Source organism: Asparagus officinalis, chromosome 5 (assembly GCF_001876935.1).
Source record: "Asparagus officinalis chromosome 5, Aspof.V1, whole genome shotgun sequence".
Lineage (NCBI taxonomy): Eukaryota > Viridiplantae > Streptophyta > Magnoliopsida > Asparagales > Asparagaceae > Asparagus > Asparagus officinalis.
The window spans coordinates 108067450-108087214 of record NC_033798.1 but is presented as its reverse complement, the minus strand read 5'-3'; the positions used below and the strand labels follow the sequence as shown (position 1 = coordinate 108087214).

The 19765-nt window shown below is 36.9% G+C and overlaps 2 protein-coding genes across 8 annotated transcripts in view; one reads left to right on the top strand and one right to left on the bottom strand.

Annotated features, from left to right (window-relative positions):
- LOC109840582 (protein SAWADEE HOMEODOMAIN HOMOLOG 1) overlaps nt 1–2791 on the top strand; it is a 17371-nt gene extending 14580 nt beyond the window's left edge. For both annotated transcript variants that reach the window (XM_020409293.1, XM_020409294.1), the window contains 5 exons: nt 7–76; nt 721–772; nt 1920–2063; nt 2142–2261; nt 2344–2791. In XM_020409293.1, the coding sequence (XP_020264882.1) occupies nt 7–76; nt 721–772; nt 1920–2063; nt 2142–2261; nt 2344–2388 (431 nt within the window). In that variant the 3' untranslated portion in view covers nt 2389–2791. The remainder of the gene's footprint in view (nt 1–6; nt 77–720; nt 773–1919; nt 2064–2141; nt 2262–2343) is intronic.
- LOC109840581 (casein kinase 1-like protein HD16) lies at nt 4577–17680 on the bottom strand. Of its 6 annotated transcripts, none has more exons than XR_002246949.1 (18): nt 17097–17679; nt 15134–15268; nt 14952–15025; nt 14799–14868; nt 14657–14712; nt 14506–14577; nt 14287–14381; nt 14120–14186; nt 13856–13985; nt 13548–13766; nt 13307–13449; nt 13048–13222; nt 12770–12860; nt 12515–12684; nt 12241–12429; nt 11859–12153; nt 10163–10220; nt 4577–5007 (listed from the first exon to the last, which is right to left on the bottom strand). XR_002246949.1 is itself a non-coding variant. In XM_020409291.1 (16 exons), exons 1-16 carry the CDS (start codon nt 17424–17426, stop codon nt 12094–12096), a joined length of 2064 nt encoding a protein of 687 aa, XP_020264880.1. In that variant the 5' UTR covers nt 17427–17680; the 3' UTR covers nt 11686–12093. The 6 variants fall into 6 exon arrangements, 4 of the variants coding, with proteins under 4 accessions (XP_020264880.1, XP_020264881.1, XP_020264878.1 ...); XR_002246950.1 differs by having other exon boundaries at nt 4577–4959; XM_020409291.1 differs by lacking the exons at nt 4577–5007; nt 10163–10220 and having other exon boundaries at nt 11686–12153; nt 13307–13437; nt 17097–17680.

The window sequence follows — 19765 nt, the reverse complement described above, 5'->3', positions numbered from 1 at the left end:
TTTCAGATGCTGGGGAGAAAGACCCTGAACAAGCAGAGTTGGAGTTTGAGGCGAGGTCATCAAGAGACAATGCATGGTAAGCATGTTACAGTGAATTTACAAGCTTATTTCGCAAACATCTACCTTCAACATGTCTTTTTGTTTTTCTTCTAGAAAATGTTGTGCCTCTTGATGCTGCATGCGTCAGTTATAACTTTCTGATTATCGGCCAAAGATCTATCACTTCACTGTTTCAGAGTACAATAGTTATTCATTTTCTCATAAATATTTACCTGGTTGTTAAGCGCATAAAAATCTGTAAGATGTGATATAAAAAGCCATGGATTTGTCAACTGAATTTGTCTCAACTTCATTTTTCTCACCACTTTTCGTGCGTCATTGACAGTGTTGCACCGTGAAGTATTTAGAATGATGATATACAGTGTTATGTTCTAAATACTTAGATCATATAGAATAAGGATGTTGATTAAAAATTTAGATATAGATGATGACATTTGTCACATTTCAATGTTTAAATGGGAGATATACCACTGGGAAAGTTAAATCATTACTCCCCATATTCTCTTATATAGACACAAGTCACAGGACTGCATACATATAAGTGTCTGGTCCATACTATATAAGAATATGAAATATGCTTGCATGACCACATAAGAATGCTACATTTTGAATAGCTTTCTTGGCTTATTTTTCTTATTTATTTATTTTTCTATTTTACAGGTATGATGTATCTACATTCCTTGCACACAGAATTCTTAGTTCAGGAGAACCTGTAAGGAGTACCATCCCTTTCTTTTTGTTATCTTGGATGACAGATTTATACATGTCAATGTGAAAAATGCTTATGCTATTTATGTTCATTTGCTGCTATGGGTTTAATCTTTGAGCTCTGAAGTTTATGTAGTCAAACTTTCTGTCAGTTGATTATCATATTCTATGACTCACCTGTTGCTCTTTGGTGTGCTTATGTTGAGGGCATGTTATGGTTCTCAATACTTTACAAAGTTGATTCCATTATTAGTGATGTCTATCTATCCAAGGAAAATTCCCCAAAGAACTTCCATAGATTTTGAACTATTTCATTTACTTGGGGCCTTGGGGGGAAAAGGTTAAGGCTGTCAGATTTCTGAAAAAGAAAGTATATGATTAACTTATTCCAATAGGTCAATGGGGTCTTCAATTTTCTGTAACAAACTTTTCTATGTTTATAATAGTCTTATTTTTGGTACATCTAGCAGGAGCCAAAAGTGTCATTTGATTGAAGTAGTTTCCAATTAAACATGAAGGAATGCATCTAGGAATACATGTTCAGATTTAAAACATAGGATAAGAAGCTAGGTTTTTTTTCGTTTTTCTCTCTTTTACAGCAAATCGTGCTACCTCATACAACTGTTTCTTGCTCCATCCATACTGTTTGATCTATTCATGGCTTTCTATCCATCCCAATTTCAGATTACTAACAATCTTTTCCTTATGCATCCTCTTTTATGGATGAATCAACTTTGTGATGATGGATCATAAAATTTGGTTTGTTCCTCCATGAAGTTAATAGACCATGTTTTCTTTCTTTCCCCGTCTATTTCGTATTGTCCTACTTTTGGATATCCTGCACTTTTGTGGTAGTGATCTACACTTCAAATTCCCTGCTGAAGCATCTTCACTTGTTTTTGTTGCCTAAGTTTGTTCTACAACAAGCGTTAACTTGTTCCATTGGTAGTTATATTCATTGTTGTGTGTGCTTTGTCTTTGAACAGTCAAATGTGCTTCCTTAACTAAAGCTTGTTATAAGAAATGCCCATTGCAACTGTACCATGAGATAGTCTAGTTAGTGGAATCACTACATCCTGCATTTCCATATAAAAGATTCTATATGGTAATATGTCAATTTATATTTCTCACGGTAGTCTATATTTTTCTAGGAAGTTCGTGTTAGATTTCATGGATTCGGTGCTGAGGATGATGAGTGGGTGAACATCAAGAAGGATGTCCGTGAGCGTTCAATCCCCCTTGAATCATCAGAATGTCAGAAGGTTGATGTCGGGGATCTTGTTCTCTGTTTCAGGGTATGTCGCTTGGTGATGAGCTAAGTGTTATTTCTAGTCCTGCTCATTATTTTAACTAATTATTGTATCTGTACATAGGAGAGGAGTGAACAAGCCATGTACTTTGATGCTCATGTTCTTGAAGTGCAAAGAAAGTTGCATGATATAAGGGGCTGTAGATGTCTCTTCTTGGTTCGCTATGATCATGATGATAGTGAGGTAATAACCGTTTAATTTCTGAAGATCTCTCCAATACTGTGATCGAATGTTTTCTCACATCCTTTGAACTATTACCGTGTAGGAAAGAGTTGGCCTGAAAAGACTCTGCCGTAGGCCAAAGTACTGATCCGTTGAAGGGGCTTGCCTTCTGGTTACTTAGATGTGTAAGCTCCTTTTACAGTAGAGGATGTGGGCGCTAAGCTCGCATTCTGTCAACTTGAGTTTGCAGTAAAACCGGACTCCTAACTTTTCTAGGTTATATATAATTTGATGTCTCTAGCCTGTATTTCTACTCGATTTAGAACTTGCAGAACATCACTTGTTTTCGAGAAAAAAATGTGTAGTATTGCTGAGTACCTTAATCCACCAAAGTTTGGATAGTTGCCTAACTAGATGATGGTGCTATTCTCAAGATTTTATATGCTTGTATGCAGCTCTATGCTTTTTCCTGTTCCAGTTTACTTTCTTGTGAGTGGAAGAAACAATAAACTGTATTTGTGATAACATCAATTTACAGTTGTGTTTGAAGTGAAGAATCTTTGAGGCGTGCCTAACTATACTCCTATTAATTTCAAAATAAGCAAGAATCGCCGGTAAAGTTTTGATTAAGATAAAACGTGATTCTGAAAAGTAGAAGCGCTGCAACTGAGAAAGGTCTTCTCCGTTAACAGAGAGAAAACTGCTGCTGAAAGCCTTGAAATGCTTCATGTTTAATCTCATTCAGAAGATCATCTCGGTGACATACGAAAAATGGTTCATCGTTCTCAGGGTAGAAATGAGACAGACGCTAAGTTGGTAATGAAAGACGACGGAAACAGATATGTCAACTCGAGCAGCGCAAAAACAATCGTATGCACCTTCGGTAGGCTATCTCCCAATAGTCAGACTGCTGTGACTTGCCAGGATTTATGAGGGATCTCACAAAAAATACATAATGAGTAGCTTGTAGATTGAAGAATTCACGTATGTACCTCAGGCCAGGTCCCTTCTCTGGTACCAACAACTGCTCTCATCACCACTTAAAACTAGCAAACAACCACGCGATATATATACACCCTTTGCTAGATGCATCTGACAAGCTGGAAAGTGAATACTTCTCAAGCGTTTGCTGCAACACCCGACGTGTCAACGACATGATAGTTTAGACTCGTGACACAAGTTGTAGATCAGAATTCCCTAGTTCTCTGAGTTGGAAAACCATTTCAAGCAATTAATATCTGCTGGGCTAGCATCAACTTCTAAGAGTCGTCACTGGAAAAATATTGCTGGGTGCTTCACAGGAACAAACTTCAATAGAGGATGGATACAACTCTAGAAGCGTATGAAAACCAGTAAAAGGCTCCCCTAGAACCAGCCATGTCTGCGGTCTTTATTGGTTATACCTGAAAACTCCTGATTATTCATTAGTCAAGAAAGTTCTGATAAAATAAAAAACTGCATATAATTCATAAAGTATACAAGAGGAAACTTGTGACAGGATGATATGAGCAACCACTTTGGTCACGCATAAATAACAGGTTTGAGACACGAGAAAAGCTTGAACGCTTCTCATCAATAGCCACACAGAACAAGCTTGGTAGCACTTCATCACAGATTCTTGCTCGACTTAGCGATCAGCAACACGAAATGTGGGGATACTTCCTTCAGAAAAGGATTCTTTAACCAAATTTCCAAGAACGCAAAGTACAAAATCTAGAAAGAGAAGAAAAAAAACTAGGAAAGAGCTGTTGTATTGATTCTTGTATACTCAATAACCCGAATATATACATGAACTGATGCTATGCACAGAGGCCAGTCTAACAGTTTCCTCTTAATCGGGAAGCGCGGAGGATAGAACTTACAATGATATTCCTCCCAAGTAATTTTACAACTCTCGAAACTGCTTGTGCATGCCGTAGGTCAGGATCACCTACAAGAGTGGAATATCTCCAGCGGCAAAGCTTTGCAATATTCAACATCTCTGCGATGTGTGGTTGAGTTTACTATTATTAGAGAGCTGTGTCCAGAAGCTCCGCACAAGTCGATGAATAGGAATAGCCGATTTTGCAACAACCAGTCCACCAGCACCTCTTCAAACTGTCCACCTCTATTTCCTTTTCTATGGTCAGGTTTTCTAATGTAGGGAGAGCACAAGGATTGCTGTAAATAAAGGCAGGTGGCTTACTGTGCGCAGAAAATTGGAAAACAATAGTACATCATGGTGTCCAATCAATAAAATAGGGCTGTCAAAGAAAAATCGCATTTCATGAAAAAGTGGTAATAACAAAATAAATTAATGATACAAGTTCAGATTCCATGGAACTGCACAAGCCACGTATTGAACATCATGCAGATTACGATGAAGAATAATTAAGGACACTGGGACTTCAATGAAATAGGAATATAGATTCCAAGTACAAATGATTCGAGTGGGTACATCCAAAAGTTCAGCATGTACTGCATCAAAGCCTGAAATATGTTGCTTACAACAAGGGAAATAAACGTTGAGCACCAACACAAAATACTGTCTTGCTACCCTTTTTCTGACTGCCTCCTTAACTAACGCCTCACTTCCAACTGGCTCTACTGCAGTCATTCCCTTCCAGGAGACTCCTACAGCTCCAAATGATGTCCCTCATAGCGAGTGCACACATGATCGCGCTGAACATGATGCCAGCAACCTTTTGTAGTACACACTCACCTTAAAGCTCAATAATACCTGTCATCGTCTTCTTTTATTTATAAATTTATACCCCTCAAGTGAAGCCTGACAGGACTCAAAGAGCAATATTTAAGGAAACATAAAGTAATCACTAATTGTTTAGATCTAAAGCGGATATAAAGTAAGAGGAGGTTCAGTTGTAAATTCAATTGGAGTTGGATTAAAAAATTAAAAAAAAACTAAAGTGGATATAAACCAAGAGGAGGTTCAGTTGTAAATTCAACTGGATTTGAAAAAAAAAGGAAGGTTTACCGTAATTTCAAATGTCTTATGGTTTTTATGTCCTTTCTCTTACCTCTTATTCACCACCTGCAACCTCTTGCAGTTATGTTTACAGGCACCACATGTTCTTGACAGATACAAGGGAAAAACCGTTTAAAAGACCAAAACCACAGCTCTGGATTTCGAAATTCTTCTGTCAATCTTTAACATCCACGGACCCTAAGACCTCAGGTAGCCTCAAAAGAGCATCTAAGTTATACCAATCTCCTCCTATGGACAAAATGAAAACATCATAACCCCAGGGCTAATCCCTGCAAAGATAGAAAAGATTAACTGAGTTTCAAATCTCTGATTCCACAAAATCAAGGTGGGATATGCAACAATGTTAAGAAGGCCATGTGAGATTGAAAGGATCCTCACTTAATTCCGTCGATGAAGACATTGTCAAAAAAGTATATGATGGGTCATAAGCTTTCACATCTAACAGTCTCTCATCACCCAGTCTAATGATCATAAATGTCACACCCGGAAACAACGGAAGATATATATGATGTACGTGACAGCAGCGACTCGTCCGCAAGACAAGCCTCACACACGTGCCAAGCCTTACACTTCACATCACATATTTTCTCACAAAATATAATACTTGCCGAAGGTAGAGTTCAGATCAAAGTATATATAACCTAGTACTTACATTTCAAACTTACCGATATATGAGCATTCTGCAAAGCCCAAAACACTCTGCTTGGCCATACATAACAAAAAAGAAGATTACATCTTATAACGCCTCCAAGCAAAACACTTAGACCCAAAAATTTTAACACATACACAGAACATTAAATTTGAACAAAAAAAATTGAAAATGATGGGGTGAGCTAAAGCTCGGTAAGAATATTCCCCAACAGAGTTCCTAGATATCTAGCAACATAATAATTCTCAAGAATAGTGAATTATAGGCTTCACACCTAAAATTCTAAGATGACAAAATATTGCATAAAGAACATATTATTGGCATTTTTAAGAAAGAATGCAATAATTTCAAATACTTTCTTATATGCAAACTAACATGGTAATAGATTCCTCAATCAGACTTTTTGCAATCAACATAAATACTGAGAAAGAGAACAGACTATCAAAATTCATGCAAAACCAAAAGATTACCGTTTTCTAAAATTCACAGTCAAATTTTAGAATCTCAAATTTCGATGAGTTGTTCACATGGTTGCAAGAATCACCGCATAGATCACACTAAAGCTACAAATATTATAGCATAGTAACATGAGAATGCATAAAACGCGCATCACAGAATAGATAATTTCCAAGAATAGAATGCACATAATACTATCATAGGCCACCCGCCAGATCAGAAATGCCCAAAAGGGCCAGATAAAGGTGCATTCACCATATGATAAGCATAGACAAAACATTCCATAGTGGACTTTCTGAGGGTTTTGAAAACATCAATAATCACTTGTCAAATCAAAAACAGATTGCTTACCACGCTTTCAAATCAAATGGATGAGTGCAAAAATCATCATCTCAATTAAAACTATTTATGAAATTCACTTTTATTTATTTTCATTTGTTAAGTTACGAAAAATTTCTTGAATCCGTTAAACCGTTGAACATATTCAAAACACTTCTTTCTTCAATATATTTTGAATAAAACAATATCCATATTTATTTGAGATCGCATGAGAACCAAAATCACTTAACATATTTTATACAAAATCAAATTTAATTTTAATATTTCATACGAAATCAAAATCATATTATTGGGATATGTTACCAGAGTATATGTCAAATCACAATTCATTTTATATACATAAAAACAATAAAATAATTATTTCTTGAGCACAAGATCAATCAAATATAACACTCATGTGATTTATATTATAAAAATGCTAGTGGGAAATGAACTCACTACTAAACTGATTGGATTCTCCCAAATTCGATCCCCTTTGATATCCATAATGTCCCATATTATCATAAGACATAGGGTCAAAACCAAACAAACGTAAACTCTTACTGATCACTCTATAATATAGGTCCAAATAGAATCAAATATAATCAACAGAAATCAAGACTCATAAATAGGATTCACCTAGGCTTATTGCTAATTTTAGCGATCTATCATAAATTCTATAGCTCTTCTTTACTAACTTATGGACCGTTTACCAAATTATGGCAAGACAAGAGGCCACAAAGAATTATCCAAGCCTGAAGATAGCCTTTTATTACTCACCATGGGCCTATTTGCAAACAGAGGAAATAATAGGGGTCTATAGGCAAATATCCTTGCCTATTTATGGTTTAAACTCTGCGTTCAGGCCTATTCACAACTTCAGTGAATTTTAAGGACGTAGAGCAAATCATCCATTCAATTATTACACTTGTTCTCTAAGTTTGAACTTATTAACAAACTTTTCAAATTCCAAGGCCTGAAACAAAATCCCTCCCTCTTTTATTTTCTTCCTCTTCCTCCTATTCCCGTTCCTTTTTCTTTTCTTTCCTTTTTCTACAGCAACAAGGATCAAGCTCTCTCCCTCCAACTGCTTCCTTGCTCACGAGAGACCTAATGACGGGGGGACCCACCAACAACCGAAGGTGGCTACTGGCAGAGCCCTCATCGGATCTAGGGTTCTGTCTCTTTATTGTTATTTGTATTTATCCAAATTTCTCGCAAGAATCCCAAGTCCTCAATTCTCAATAATGTCAGTTAGTTTCAATTAATCATTCACACTTCATCAAGTCATCATTCAATCAAAAGAATATCAAAAGGAGAAAGAGCTATACCTCAATTTGAAGACCACTAGTTATCTTATCCCTTCCTTCTTCACCTCTCTCTTACTTTCACACAGTAACTCTCAACTCATCTCAAAACAGTGATCGCAACAATATATTTTCTGCTGAAAATATGAAATAAATTTGACTATATATTGCTATCTCTTTCCATTACATAGAGAAAGCACTTGTCCCTTGGCCTCCTTTCCCTTCTAATATAATTTCGGCACACCAACTTTCAATTAACCAAACGATGCCAGCTAAGTCATGTGGATAGGTTAGGAGAAAATGCAAAAGGACCCTCTGATTATAATTTTTTTATAAATTCACCAACTTATTGCAATTTAAACGTAGGGTTGGGAAGATGGGTCACTACAATAAAATTTCAAATATTCCAGATGTGATCTCTTCATATCAAGGATTGTGTTCGACTGTACCTAGAGCATAGTTCAGCTTACAACATCCTCATCATCAGCATCCTTCATACTATAATTAATTTCTTTGAAGAATTACTCCACCACGTTAACCCATCCAAGTAATCAATATCCAAAAAATTTCTACTTAGCATCCAAATATGGTATTACCAAATCATGTATGACCACTCCCCAATGCATCCACCACCCATTTCAACATAAATTTCAACCTCAACCAACAACCATTAACTTCAGAAGATTTATGCTCATGCAACCAGATGTATATTCGATCTGTCTGCTTCACTACCGCCCCGCATCACAATGCTCATGAGGCGTAGTGAGGCGCGCGCCTTTGAAACCACTAGTCGTTTGATGTAAAAACCTTCCTGAAAGAAAGATAAGCAGTTTGTGCTTAACCATAATGCCAATTTCAATAAATAGTTCAAAAGAGTATCATAGCTTCTAAGGCAATTCCATGCATGATATATATCGTTATCCCCTTGTACATGCGAACTTCTCCTAGGCCCCTAACCAAGGTTTTAAATATCGGTTATCGGGAATTTATCGGACGGCCAAAATTCTTATCGGATAGCGGAAATCGGGGATAATACTAGATGGTGTATATATATAATATAATAACTAAAAAATGTAATCTAACCATGCTTAATGAAATATAAACATACCAAAATGTAAATCATCATGTTTAAAATCACTAACCAATTGTAAAAAGCAAAACTTACATTTTGACCGCACAATGAAACCATTCGATTGCATAGTCTTACTTATCGGCCGATAATCCCGATAAAAAAACCTTATCGGCCGATAAGTACCGATAACGCCGATAACTCCCCGATAACTTGCCAAAAACGATAACCGATTAAAAATCCAAGTTATCCTATCGGAGAGCTCCCAAATCCGATAACTCGGCCGATAATATCGATTATCGGCCGATATTTAAAACAGTGCCCCTAACTATTGAAAACATATCCATCCGATCAGGTTTGAAGATTTTTTTTATTTTTATTTTTTTTATACATCATGTAATTTACTTACAGAATAAGATACCTTCGTATCATGGAATATCACTCTGACACGGTCATTATCAGAGAAAAGAATGGTTACAGCCTGCTATGCTCACATTTCAAATTTTGAATTGTTAACTTATTTCCTATGGTTGGGAAATTCGGAGGATTGTGTGTGCTCATCAACAAGGTCCATAATCCGCATGATCAATGAAACTTCAACATATATTCAAGAATTTCCTTTCCACATTTCCTTGACAAGGAGTTTCCTACCAACTGAATAAGGTGTTGGAACAAAATGTTAGTCAAACTTCCAGTCAGTATGTCCCTAATGAGATTTGTAAATCCATATTGATGGGAAAAAGATTCGGTTCACCATGATGATTTCTGGAATCCTCACTGACTTGTACTACACTGAAAGAAGACATAACTAGTTATGCCATTGATTTAGCTGGTGGTGACCATGCACAAATTTGTCGATCTTGCAAGACTGTAATCTGATCATATTATGTGGTAAACTGAAAAGGTGGTAAAATAGAGGATTGGCAAAGGATTTGACAAGTGCCAGAAGCAAAAATACAATTGATCTTGGTGACAGTGGTCTCTAAATTACGGAGATTGCCGATGCAAACCAAATAAAGCCACTTCAAATAAAGACATTCATTGTTAAGAGGGAAAGAAAGAAAAGAGAAGTGGTAATGCCATAAACTAACTTTAGATATAAACATCTGTGATATTTGACAAGAATATGATGCATACCAAATTCTGTTGACCACAAAGCAACAATACCGCCTCCGATCTGACCATCTCCAGGAAACTGTTATACAAAAAAAAGTCAACGCCCACATTCAGCCAAAAGCACAGATAGATAATGAGTATTGTAAAAACATACCATATGCGAGTTTGTGCCATCCTTTTGACACCACTCTCAATCAACACGGACAGCAAGAATATAACAGACGCAAGAATAGAACAGACACATAAATCTAAAGCTTTCCTCAGAATGTTCTGATAATTGCTAGATCCACACACTGCTACAAGAGCTACATCCTCTGATATCAGTCATACACACAAATACTTGAAATTTTTGTTTTTATTTTTTTCGATTTTACAATTAATATCTCCTTGAACACTTCAGGAAAATGTGATCATGATGCAGCGGTCATACCAAAGACAGCAAAAATTTTCCACCCAGGGAAAGATGTACTTGTCCTTTATCTGCAATTTCAATATGCACAAAGAACCTAGCCAGCAACAATATAATATATAACTATGACTGGCAGATACTTACAGTCCCTGACTAGAATTTTTGGTGGACAAAATAAGGCATGATAGCATACTTTTCAAGAACGTTTGTCAGGATCTATTAAATTGATACAGACAATGCAAGGGCGTGCCAGCATAGCTTAAAATCATGAAGTTTTTCAGCATGCACAAAAGATTGGCAAAACTTCTACTCAACAGCCCATAAGCAATATGATCCTCCAAGAATACAAGTCCAAAAGCGTATATATACACACAGAATAGAGCATTTAGCTTCCCACGGTTTCGTAGTCCCACCTCATATTGAGGTAAAAAATATATGTGATTTTTTTATTTATTTCTTGTGTGTTGTATAGCTTAAAATATTTCCATGATATATGATATTTAGATATCTTGTCTTCATTTATTATTCAGATGAGACATGCTATTGCCACCACGATAGGACTGAAAGGACTTGGGGGCCTACTGTTCATTTTCAGCAGCTCGTTTGGAGCTTACCTCCTGGTATGGCTTTCTTGCTTGTTCCCAACTTGTACGTTTTTCAATTTGTAGCCTCATGACTCTAAACTGTGTTATCATTTATTTGACAAACAAAATGTTTTTCGTGTTATATACCCCTTAAATCATGCGTAATTTGAGAAATTACCTCTCAAATCTCAGTATTTGCACCCCTCCCCACCCCCACCCCACCCCACCCCCCAAAAAAAGAAAAAAGAAAAGAAATAACCTGAAAAGAAACAAAACAAAACGCATGCACCTGTATATAGCAAGGATCAAAGTTGAAGCATAGATGAAACCAGCAACTAATTCTCTAAATTCCTTAGACCAGGAAAACCCCAATCAAAGTGATATAATGACACAGTTTACTGCAGCATATTTATCAAATCTACAGAATTTTGGTTCTTAGGTGCAGAGATTTTGAACTGTATGATGAATACCGCAGTATATTCAAAAGCTAGGCTTGTTCAAGAAACAATTATCGACCAATAATCATCTGGACTCAAAAGACAGAAAAAATATAGCCTGCACAATCTGACAAAAAAACACTTGTACTTGATGAGGTAAATTGTCATATTAGGTTAACCACAGCCCAAGCAATTAAAATTTAGACCCATCTGTTAGTCACAAATCAAGTACAGAAGTATTAACTATACAAACTTGACAATAATTTAGGATGCCCAACCCAACTTACATCTATAGCTCGTGCAAGGGCATACCAAGACCATTGCCAATGATACAGAATCATGTGTTAGTTGAAATGGCATATACGAGAGGACACAACAATGCAACGCTCACACGCCAAAAGCCCAAAAGGACAGCAAGCAGTCGCAGTTGTAACAGGATTATATATTCTCCAAGTCACGAGTTGAAGCTAGCATCAAGATATGCATGAGCAGCTCCTCCACCATCAAGAGTGAAAAAAAACATCAAGAAACTGTTCGACCATAGCACACAGATGCGATGTATAGATTCTTTGCCCATTTTTCCTGCAAGGAATGCATAAATATCATACATTTGAATGACATGGACCATAAAGATTAACCCAAATGAAAAACGACTGAACTCAAGCACACCTTGACATGTTGACTAGGGAAAGCAGATGTTCGAAGTGTTTCTTGTGTTTCATCTGAAGGCTTCCTTCTGGGTACACTTAGAACAAATGCAGCTTGATCCCATGTTGCAGCAGTTGCAGTTATTCGATAACCATTATCCCATCTTCGGTGAATACCTTCACTAGGGTACAAAAAGTCAAGCTCAACAACCTGGAGAAAGGGTAAAGTATAATCAGTAAACTTCTCATATTTTAGCTGGCACATACTACCAAGAAGCTTAAGTACAGAATACAACCTGATCAGAAAAGCCTGCATTACGAGACATCACCACCCCCCATCTGGTGCCTGCAGTTGCCATGGAAGTGACATAGAATCCCTCTCTCCATTTTTTGTTTATCCACTTGAATGGAAATGAATCACTAACTTTATACGACTGCTGTGCATACTGGGTACCTGAAGCAGAAGCTATATAGAAGTTTACGAGCCTATAAAACAATTTTGTCAATGAGAAACTCCATAATGACAAGAAAAATACCAAAAAAGGGGATACCTTTAGACATTACTACTAAGGAGCTGCCATTGTTCGCCCCTGCTAATGCACTGATATAATAATTTTTCTCCCATTGCTCCATAATCCATTCCTTTATAAAGACAATATCATGAAAAAAGAAATCATCGATGAGCAAGAGTGCAACTTTGCAAAATGCATGGTCAATAGACAATAGCTTCTTAAACTTACTTAAAATAGAAAATCGCTTCCTCTCATTCTAAACCTAATGGCAGGAAAGAGAAGCACAGGAGAAAAGAAACATGTGATCAGGCACTCACTTTATGAAGAAAATTTGGTGAGAGCTCATAGACTTGAGCATTAAAACCAGTTCCTGCATCCATAATCAGAGCCCAGAGATTTGCACAAGAAGCAACACAACTGATATATAACCCGTCTTCATTTCCTTTCTCAATATGCTGAGCGAGCCTATTGTCAGCCACATTATAATGGTACCTGCAACAAGAGCGGATAGAAAACAAATGACATAATCTTCTTATCTGGTAATATACCTTGTATCATGCATTAGCCGGAACACACCTTTGCTTCATGGGTCTCCGAGCATTATAGACACTAATCCATTGCGTTGCAGGCATTCCCATACGAACTTTCTTCTTTGGTTGTTCATCATCATCTTCTTCCATCATCAATCGTCCTCTCTTTTGACCAACCTGGTATATAAGCTTTACAGCATTTCATTGACAATTAGATGCTAACAAATAGATAAATTTTAGTTGCCAGAATCAAACCCGCTTTGTATAATGAGTAGGGACTTTATTACCTTTTGAGCACCATCAGTGTTAATTGGCCTAATGTCTGGATTTGGACCCACTATACCATCAAAAAGAGAAATGCATTTGGCATAGTTAGGCTCTTCATCAAACTTTAGGTTCACAACATACTCAACAAAATGTCTAAATGGTGTTGGGCAAAAGCAACATAATGCCTCTGGAGATGTGGCCATCTTCTTCTTGCAGACAAGGAATCCTTTGTTTTCTCCCTACAAGAATAAGATGACAAGACATTTGAATCAAAAGAAAAATAACTAAACTATGAGGTTTTCTAAATACTGAACTATATGGTTATTACCTGGTATCCCTGCCAAGGTAAACGTCCACGGAGAAGAAATACAAGTGTGTAAGCGAGGGATTCTAAATCATCTCTCCTGCTTCCTGTCCTTCCTAAATGAGCATGTACGCTAGCATACCGCACTGTTCCTCTGTGATATCAAGTTGGAAGATAATGAGATAATTGAGAGATAAGCAACTGAGAGTATTAGGATCAGCATTAGAATGTATAGCTGAAATTTTACTATAAAAGCGTTTCTGGCATAGAATTAAAATTAATAACTACCTGAAAACATCAGGTCTTTGATCATACTCAACGTGCTGTCCAGTAGAACTGTCCTTCCATTTAGTGGCTGACATTTGTATTTAAAATTTTTAAAAAGATAAGAGAGAAACAGTTCCTTAATATACATGCCAGTCCACATTGATATAAGAGTCACCACTGTGACGTACCTAAACCAAGATCAACCAGAAAAAGTTTCTTCTCCTCAGGAGTCCCATGAGGTCCAAGTAAAAAGTTCTCAGGCTTTACATCTCCATGCACATATCTGCAATGAGAAGGTTTGGTCAATTCTAATAAATTTTAGAATTACAGGTATTTAATAATTAATAATAAATCACAAGAAAAATTGGCAGTAATCAGTTATCCCATAGTGTAAGGAGCAGGCCTACCCTTTAGAATGCATCTTCTCTAGAATAGAGATTGCTTCAATAGCAATACAAGCAACCATTTCTGTTGACATTCTGCAAAGAAAACAGTCCAGATTACATACTTACACAAACAGTAATTTAAGAAATTCACAAAAGAGGTTCAAATACTCACGCATGGGAGTTATTATTCCAAACATCCCATAGACTGGGTCCCAACATATCCATCACCTATACAAATAACAGGGTGATCATAGCAACATATATATAAACATAATATGAAAAATTCCATAACCAGGACGTTTATTATCAGTTACCATGACATAATAGTCCCCTTGGCGACCCTTGTAATGGACACGAGGTACCCCATGAATACCACCAAGGGTACTGCATAAATGAATGTCACATCACATAAGTTCTGTCATTAGGCTATCAACCATAATTCAGGATACAAGCATAAGAATGCTTACTTGTATACTTGCCACTCATAAGGTGGTCCATAATTACAACCTTTACTGCTTCTATGCTCAAACTTTATTGCTACCTAGCATGCACAAATGAGAAGGATTATACAGAACAGTTAATTAATAGGGTCTTCTTCGAGAATAAGGCACTGTTAAATTTGTTCTAGATATATAGCTGATCAAATAACCTCAATAGCGCTGGAAGCACTTATCCTATCGCTTGCATTAGTAGCTGAAATTCGGCGACCAACGTACACTTGTCCAAATCCTCCTTTTCCAAGTTTCCTTTCAATTTTATAAACTGGTGAATTTACAATTTGGACCTGTAAAAGAAAATCCAGGCTGAGAGCAAGCAAATGAAAACAGTACAAAAAAGGAGCTATTGTCTATGAACGTATCAGTATGTTGAAATAAATATAGGAGAAAACATCCAAACGGTCAACAATCATGAAATTAGGGGATGAAGTGTTTCAAGGAAAAGAAAAAATGTTGGAACCACAACCAAAATTTGCTTTCAGTGACTAAAAACACGTCTCTCTTCCTTTAAAAAGAATCTGAATTATCGAGTAATGGTAGCAATCAACTAGCAACAATGCTATTGTTAATAAAGAGGATGGAATCAATAAAGAATACAAAAAACCAGGTTATATTATATAGTGCAGCATATGTTTATAGCTGCCTGTGAAAAGACTTTGGGGGCCATTCCATATCGGTGACAACATTAAAGAAGGAATTTGGTGCAGGAAAGTGCCAGGCCCAGCTTTTGGGTCAGCACATGAGTTTTTTCCAGTAAACTACACAGAACAATCATTGACAGGAACCTTGTATCACAACGTAGCCATTCATTGTATGTAGGGGATTCATAGATTTTGAAGATACCAATTCAAGTAGGAATCTAAGCTTGGATTCCCTACCAGCCTCATAAGTGCCAAAATTCCAGAAAAAAAAATAAAAAATAAAACCAGACAAGGGAAAGTGGTGAACAAAAAAACCAGTCCCAGACCGAACTGAAAACAGACCAGCTACTCTTTTAATCCTTAACCATAGGAAACCCACACATTCTTTTTTAAAAGTTTGATGTATAAAAATAATCCTATTACACTTTCAAGCCTAAACATAAAGCATAAGTTGTACTCTTCCCCAAAGCTGGCCTTAAGGATTATGTCCTGCATGGCCGGTCCACAGTGGCAGAAGCACCTTGGTTAGCTAACTAAATTCACGCTCCATAGATGAGTTTTTCCTATGATTCATGCAGAATTAGACCACACTCAACTGAATTAACTGTAAAGTGACACTTGTTTGCTAATAGAACCAGATATATCACTGAGTGAGGACACAATAAAATGAGAGACAGGGTTCTTACTTCTTGCTGTGGCTAAACTCAGACTCTAATTACTAAGTATCCGGTTCCAAGAAATAAGATAAATAGATTTACAAACTCAAATAACCATCAGTTACTTAAAATGGGTCTGTTCCCTTTCCAACAGAATCAAGACTTAAACATGAAGTGAAGAAATTTCTTTCAATTGTTCAATACCTAAGAGTAAAAGAGTCAACGAATGTAGAAACAACCTAAGCATATTATTCCTTCAGCAACTTGAAAATCATCTCGCCGAAAGTTAAGGCAAATAACTTTCTCCATCCATACATAGTGAGAAGAAAAGAAAGAACATCATTTCTTCTTCTCCCCATTCGAAGCAATAAAAAGTTTTCTATAAGCATTAGGAAAGAGAGAAAGTGGACTTGACGATTCATAGATCAGAGCACTATATATTTGTCCGGTGACTTGAATTTTTCTCCAAACAAAATCTGGAAGTGAAATGCAGAAAACAAGAATTATTAACTCAACCAACTAAAATTCTCGAATTTACCATAAAAATCTACATTACTGGTTTTTTTAATGCTCTAATCCAATCATATAACCTTGTATATGGTAACAAGCTGGACACCCTAACCATATGTTCTTCAAACTTAAAATAAATGAAAGAAACATAAATAAAGGAAAGAAACAAATATTTACATTACAACATCCACAATCACTCAACTACTTCAAAGAAAATAGCATTGACCTCTCAATATCATTTAAACAAAAAAGACATTTGCTAGCAAGATCCCTAATTTCAAAGCAAAATCACAAGAAAGAGCCCTAACCTTTTCAGGAATCGGAGCAGCGCTCTCGTCCTCAGCCCCCGGGACCTTGTCAGCACTTTTAGCTCCGCTATCAAAATCGTTCATTTTCCTCTCTCCAACCCCTTCCTCGTCAAAATCGTTCTCGTTATTCTCCTCTCCTCCTTCTAACAACACGATCTCCTCCGCTTTCAAATTCAAATCCTCACCGTTCACACCCGCGGTATCATCGGCCGCAACCGCCGCCGCCCCTCTCCGGTTCCTCGCCGCCCCTCGCTGGTTCCTTGTTTGCGTTAGCGCGTTCGGATTAGGGTTCGCCCGTCCCCTCCGCGCTCCGCTTCGCAGAACCGGCATCGTCCTTCATCCATCCAATCTCATGCCCGATTCACCCGAAATTACGTCCGATCTGAAAAAACTAGCTCGAATTCGGGTTAGTGTTTGAGGATTTGGGAATTCAAGCACAACGGAATTCGAGAAGCGAAAAGGGAATAGGAATGAGAAACTAGTAGAGAAAATAGAAATTAGATCGCGAGAGGCTGGGGACAATATTGATTTTTAACTTTTGAAGGGCAAGATTGGAAATGAAAAAAGAAGGCTCGGTGATTTGGTGAGGGGAAAGAGAAGTTTCTGGATGATTTATAGTAGCAGAAAGGTCGGAAAAGATGGTGAAATGACGGAAAGAGCAGCAGGTTTCAGGTTTTCTTCAATCGTACCCCTGACAGTCAACCTCTGGAAATTAGATAAATTTTTATCCAACGAACTATTTCCTCGCAGTGAAGAATTACAAAAGAAATTATAATTGACACCATGAAATTAATTTAGAAATCTAGAATTATTTCTAGTATAAAAGATAAGGCAGGTATACAGTTAAAAATTTTAGATTATGAATTGGACAAATTTTTAAAACAGACACATTTACAAAAATATTCCCAAAAAACGACTCGTTTCAACATTATTCGTCAAAACCGAAATAGTTTCAGCTCGCGTTTCAACATTATTCATCAAAACCGACCTAGTTTCAGCCGTCGGGCTGAAACTAGGTCAGTTTTGACGAAAAAATATATGAAACTGCACGGGACTTTTAGCAGACATTTAACTAAGCTGCTAAACTTTACGGGACTTCAAGTCCCGTGAAGTTTCATAGTTCAAAACAACTTCACGGGACTTCAAGTCCCGTGAAGTTTGAGCTTAATTTCCAGACTCTAGAAATTCAGCCTGCAACTTAAGTCCCGTGAAGCTGCATGTTTTTTTATATATGCAACGGTTTTTCTAAATGCATTTCACAATAATATACATGAAATTTTCGCCATGAATCAAACAATATATATTGAATCAAACAATATATACTTAATCAAACAATAATCACAGATATACTGAATTACAACAATATTCTTAAAATTCAGCCATGAAACAAACACGAATCAAACAATACTCACAAAATCACATATATAAACAATAATCGATCCACAAAAGTATAGTATTTGAAAAATCCTAAAAGTAACAAATTTCAAAAAAATAAGATCACATACAACGCAAAATTCCTCCTCTCCTTCCTATCCCTCTCTTCCCCCTTCCCCTCGCTCTTCCCCGCCCCTTGCGTTCCTGCTGATGAGCCTCGATGATCTGAGTATCTGGTTGGCATAGTCAATATTTGTATCTCTCTCATTCTGTATGAAATCTCACCTATGAATTCACTTGTCTATGTAGGCCGCATGGAATACGGCCCAGTCGGTACGATGCGATGTAGGTCATCACATATGATCGCCTCGACAGGATTCAGCACATGCTGAGAGAGCAAAAATTACCGTAGCACAAAGTCGGGGACATGCATCTACACAATCTCCCAACATATCAATGGAACTCTGGCTCTTCACAAGTCGGGACTATCTTGGCAGATAGGTGCAAAAGTATGCATATCGAGCTCCGGCGGTGTACATGGGCTCCATTTGAACTGAAATAAGATAAAACATTTATCAGTATCAACAACAAAACTATAATATTCATAACGAATTGAGTTTTATATTTATCTATTGGTGTTGGAGGCATCAAGTTTATTTCGGTAAAATTAGAAATCAACACCTAATCATAACTAGACATCTGCTTTTGTTGTGGCTCGGTTGATCACATCTACTATACTTATTTTTCCTCCTATTTCCTTCTCAACCGCTATCCATACTGTTTCTAATTCGTACAGAATGAGGGCGCCCAGTTAATCTTCTGTACAAAGGATGTAATATTTATGGCCCGTCTTGTGCCCAATATCAACTATCATAGATGAAAACACTCTTTGAACGTTTATTAATATTTGTAAGTTGAATATCAATTTATGATGAATTTATAATGTGAAATCCTCACACCGCCTTGTAGATCAAAGCAAGCTGTGACAACATGTGAACAAGGAATCCATTATAGTTGTGGTACATTACAAGTGCACATACATGTGTGATCCACTAGCATATTGACTTTGTAAGAGCGACTTTCTCTATGTGATATTCCCTCAATGACCTCACATTCATTAAAATTGTATCTTACGACACGAAATAATCGAGCTTGCACAATCTGATATGCTAATATGTCTTCAACCTTCGGTATGAGCTCTGAGATGATATTTGCACCAAGTGTGTGACGTCGGAGAAAGAATTTGTAAGTCTGTAAAATGTTTTAGCAACTAGTGACTGTATTGGCATATTGCG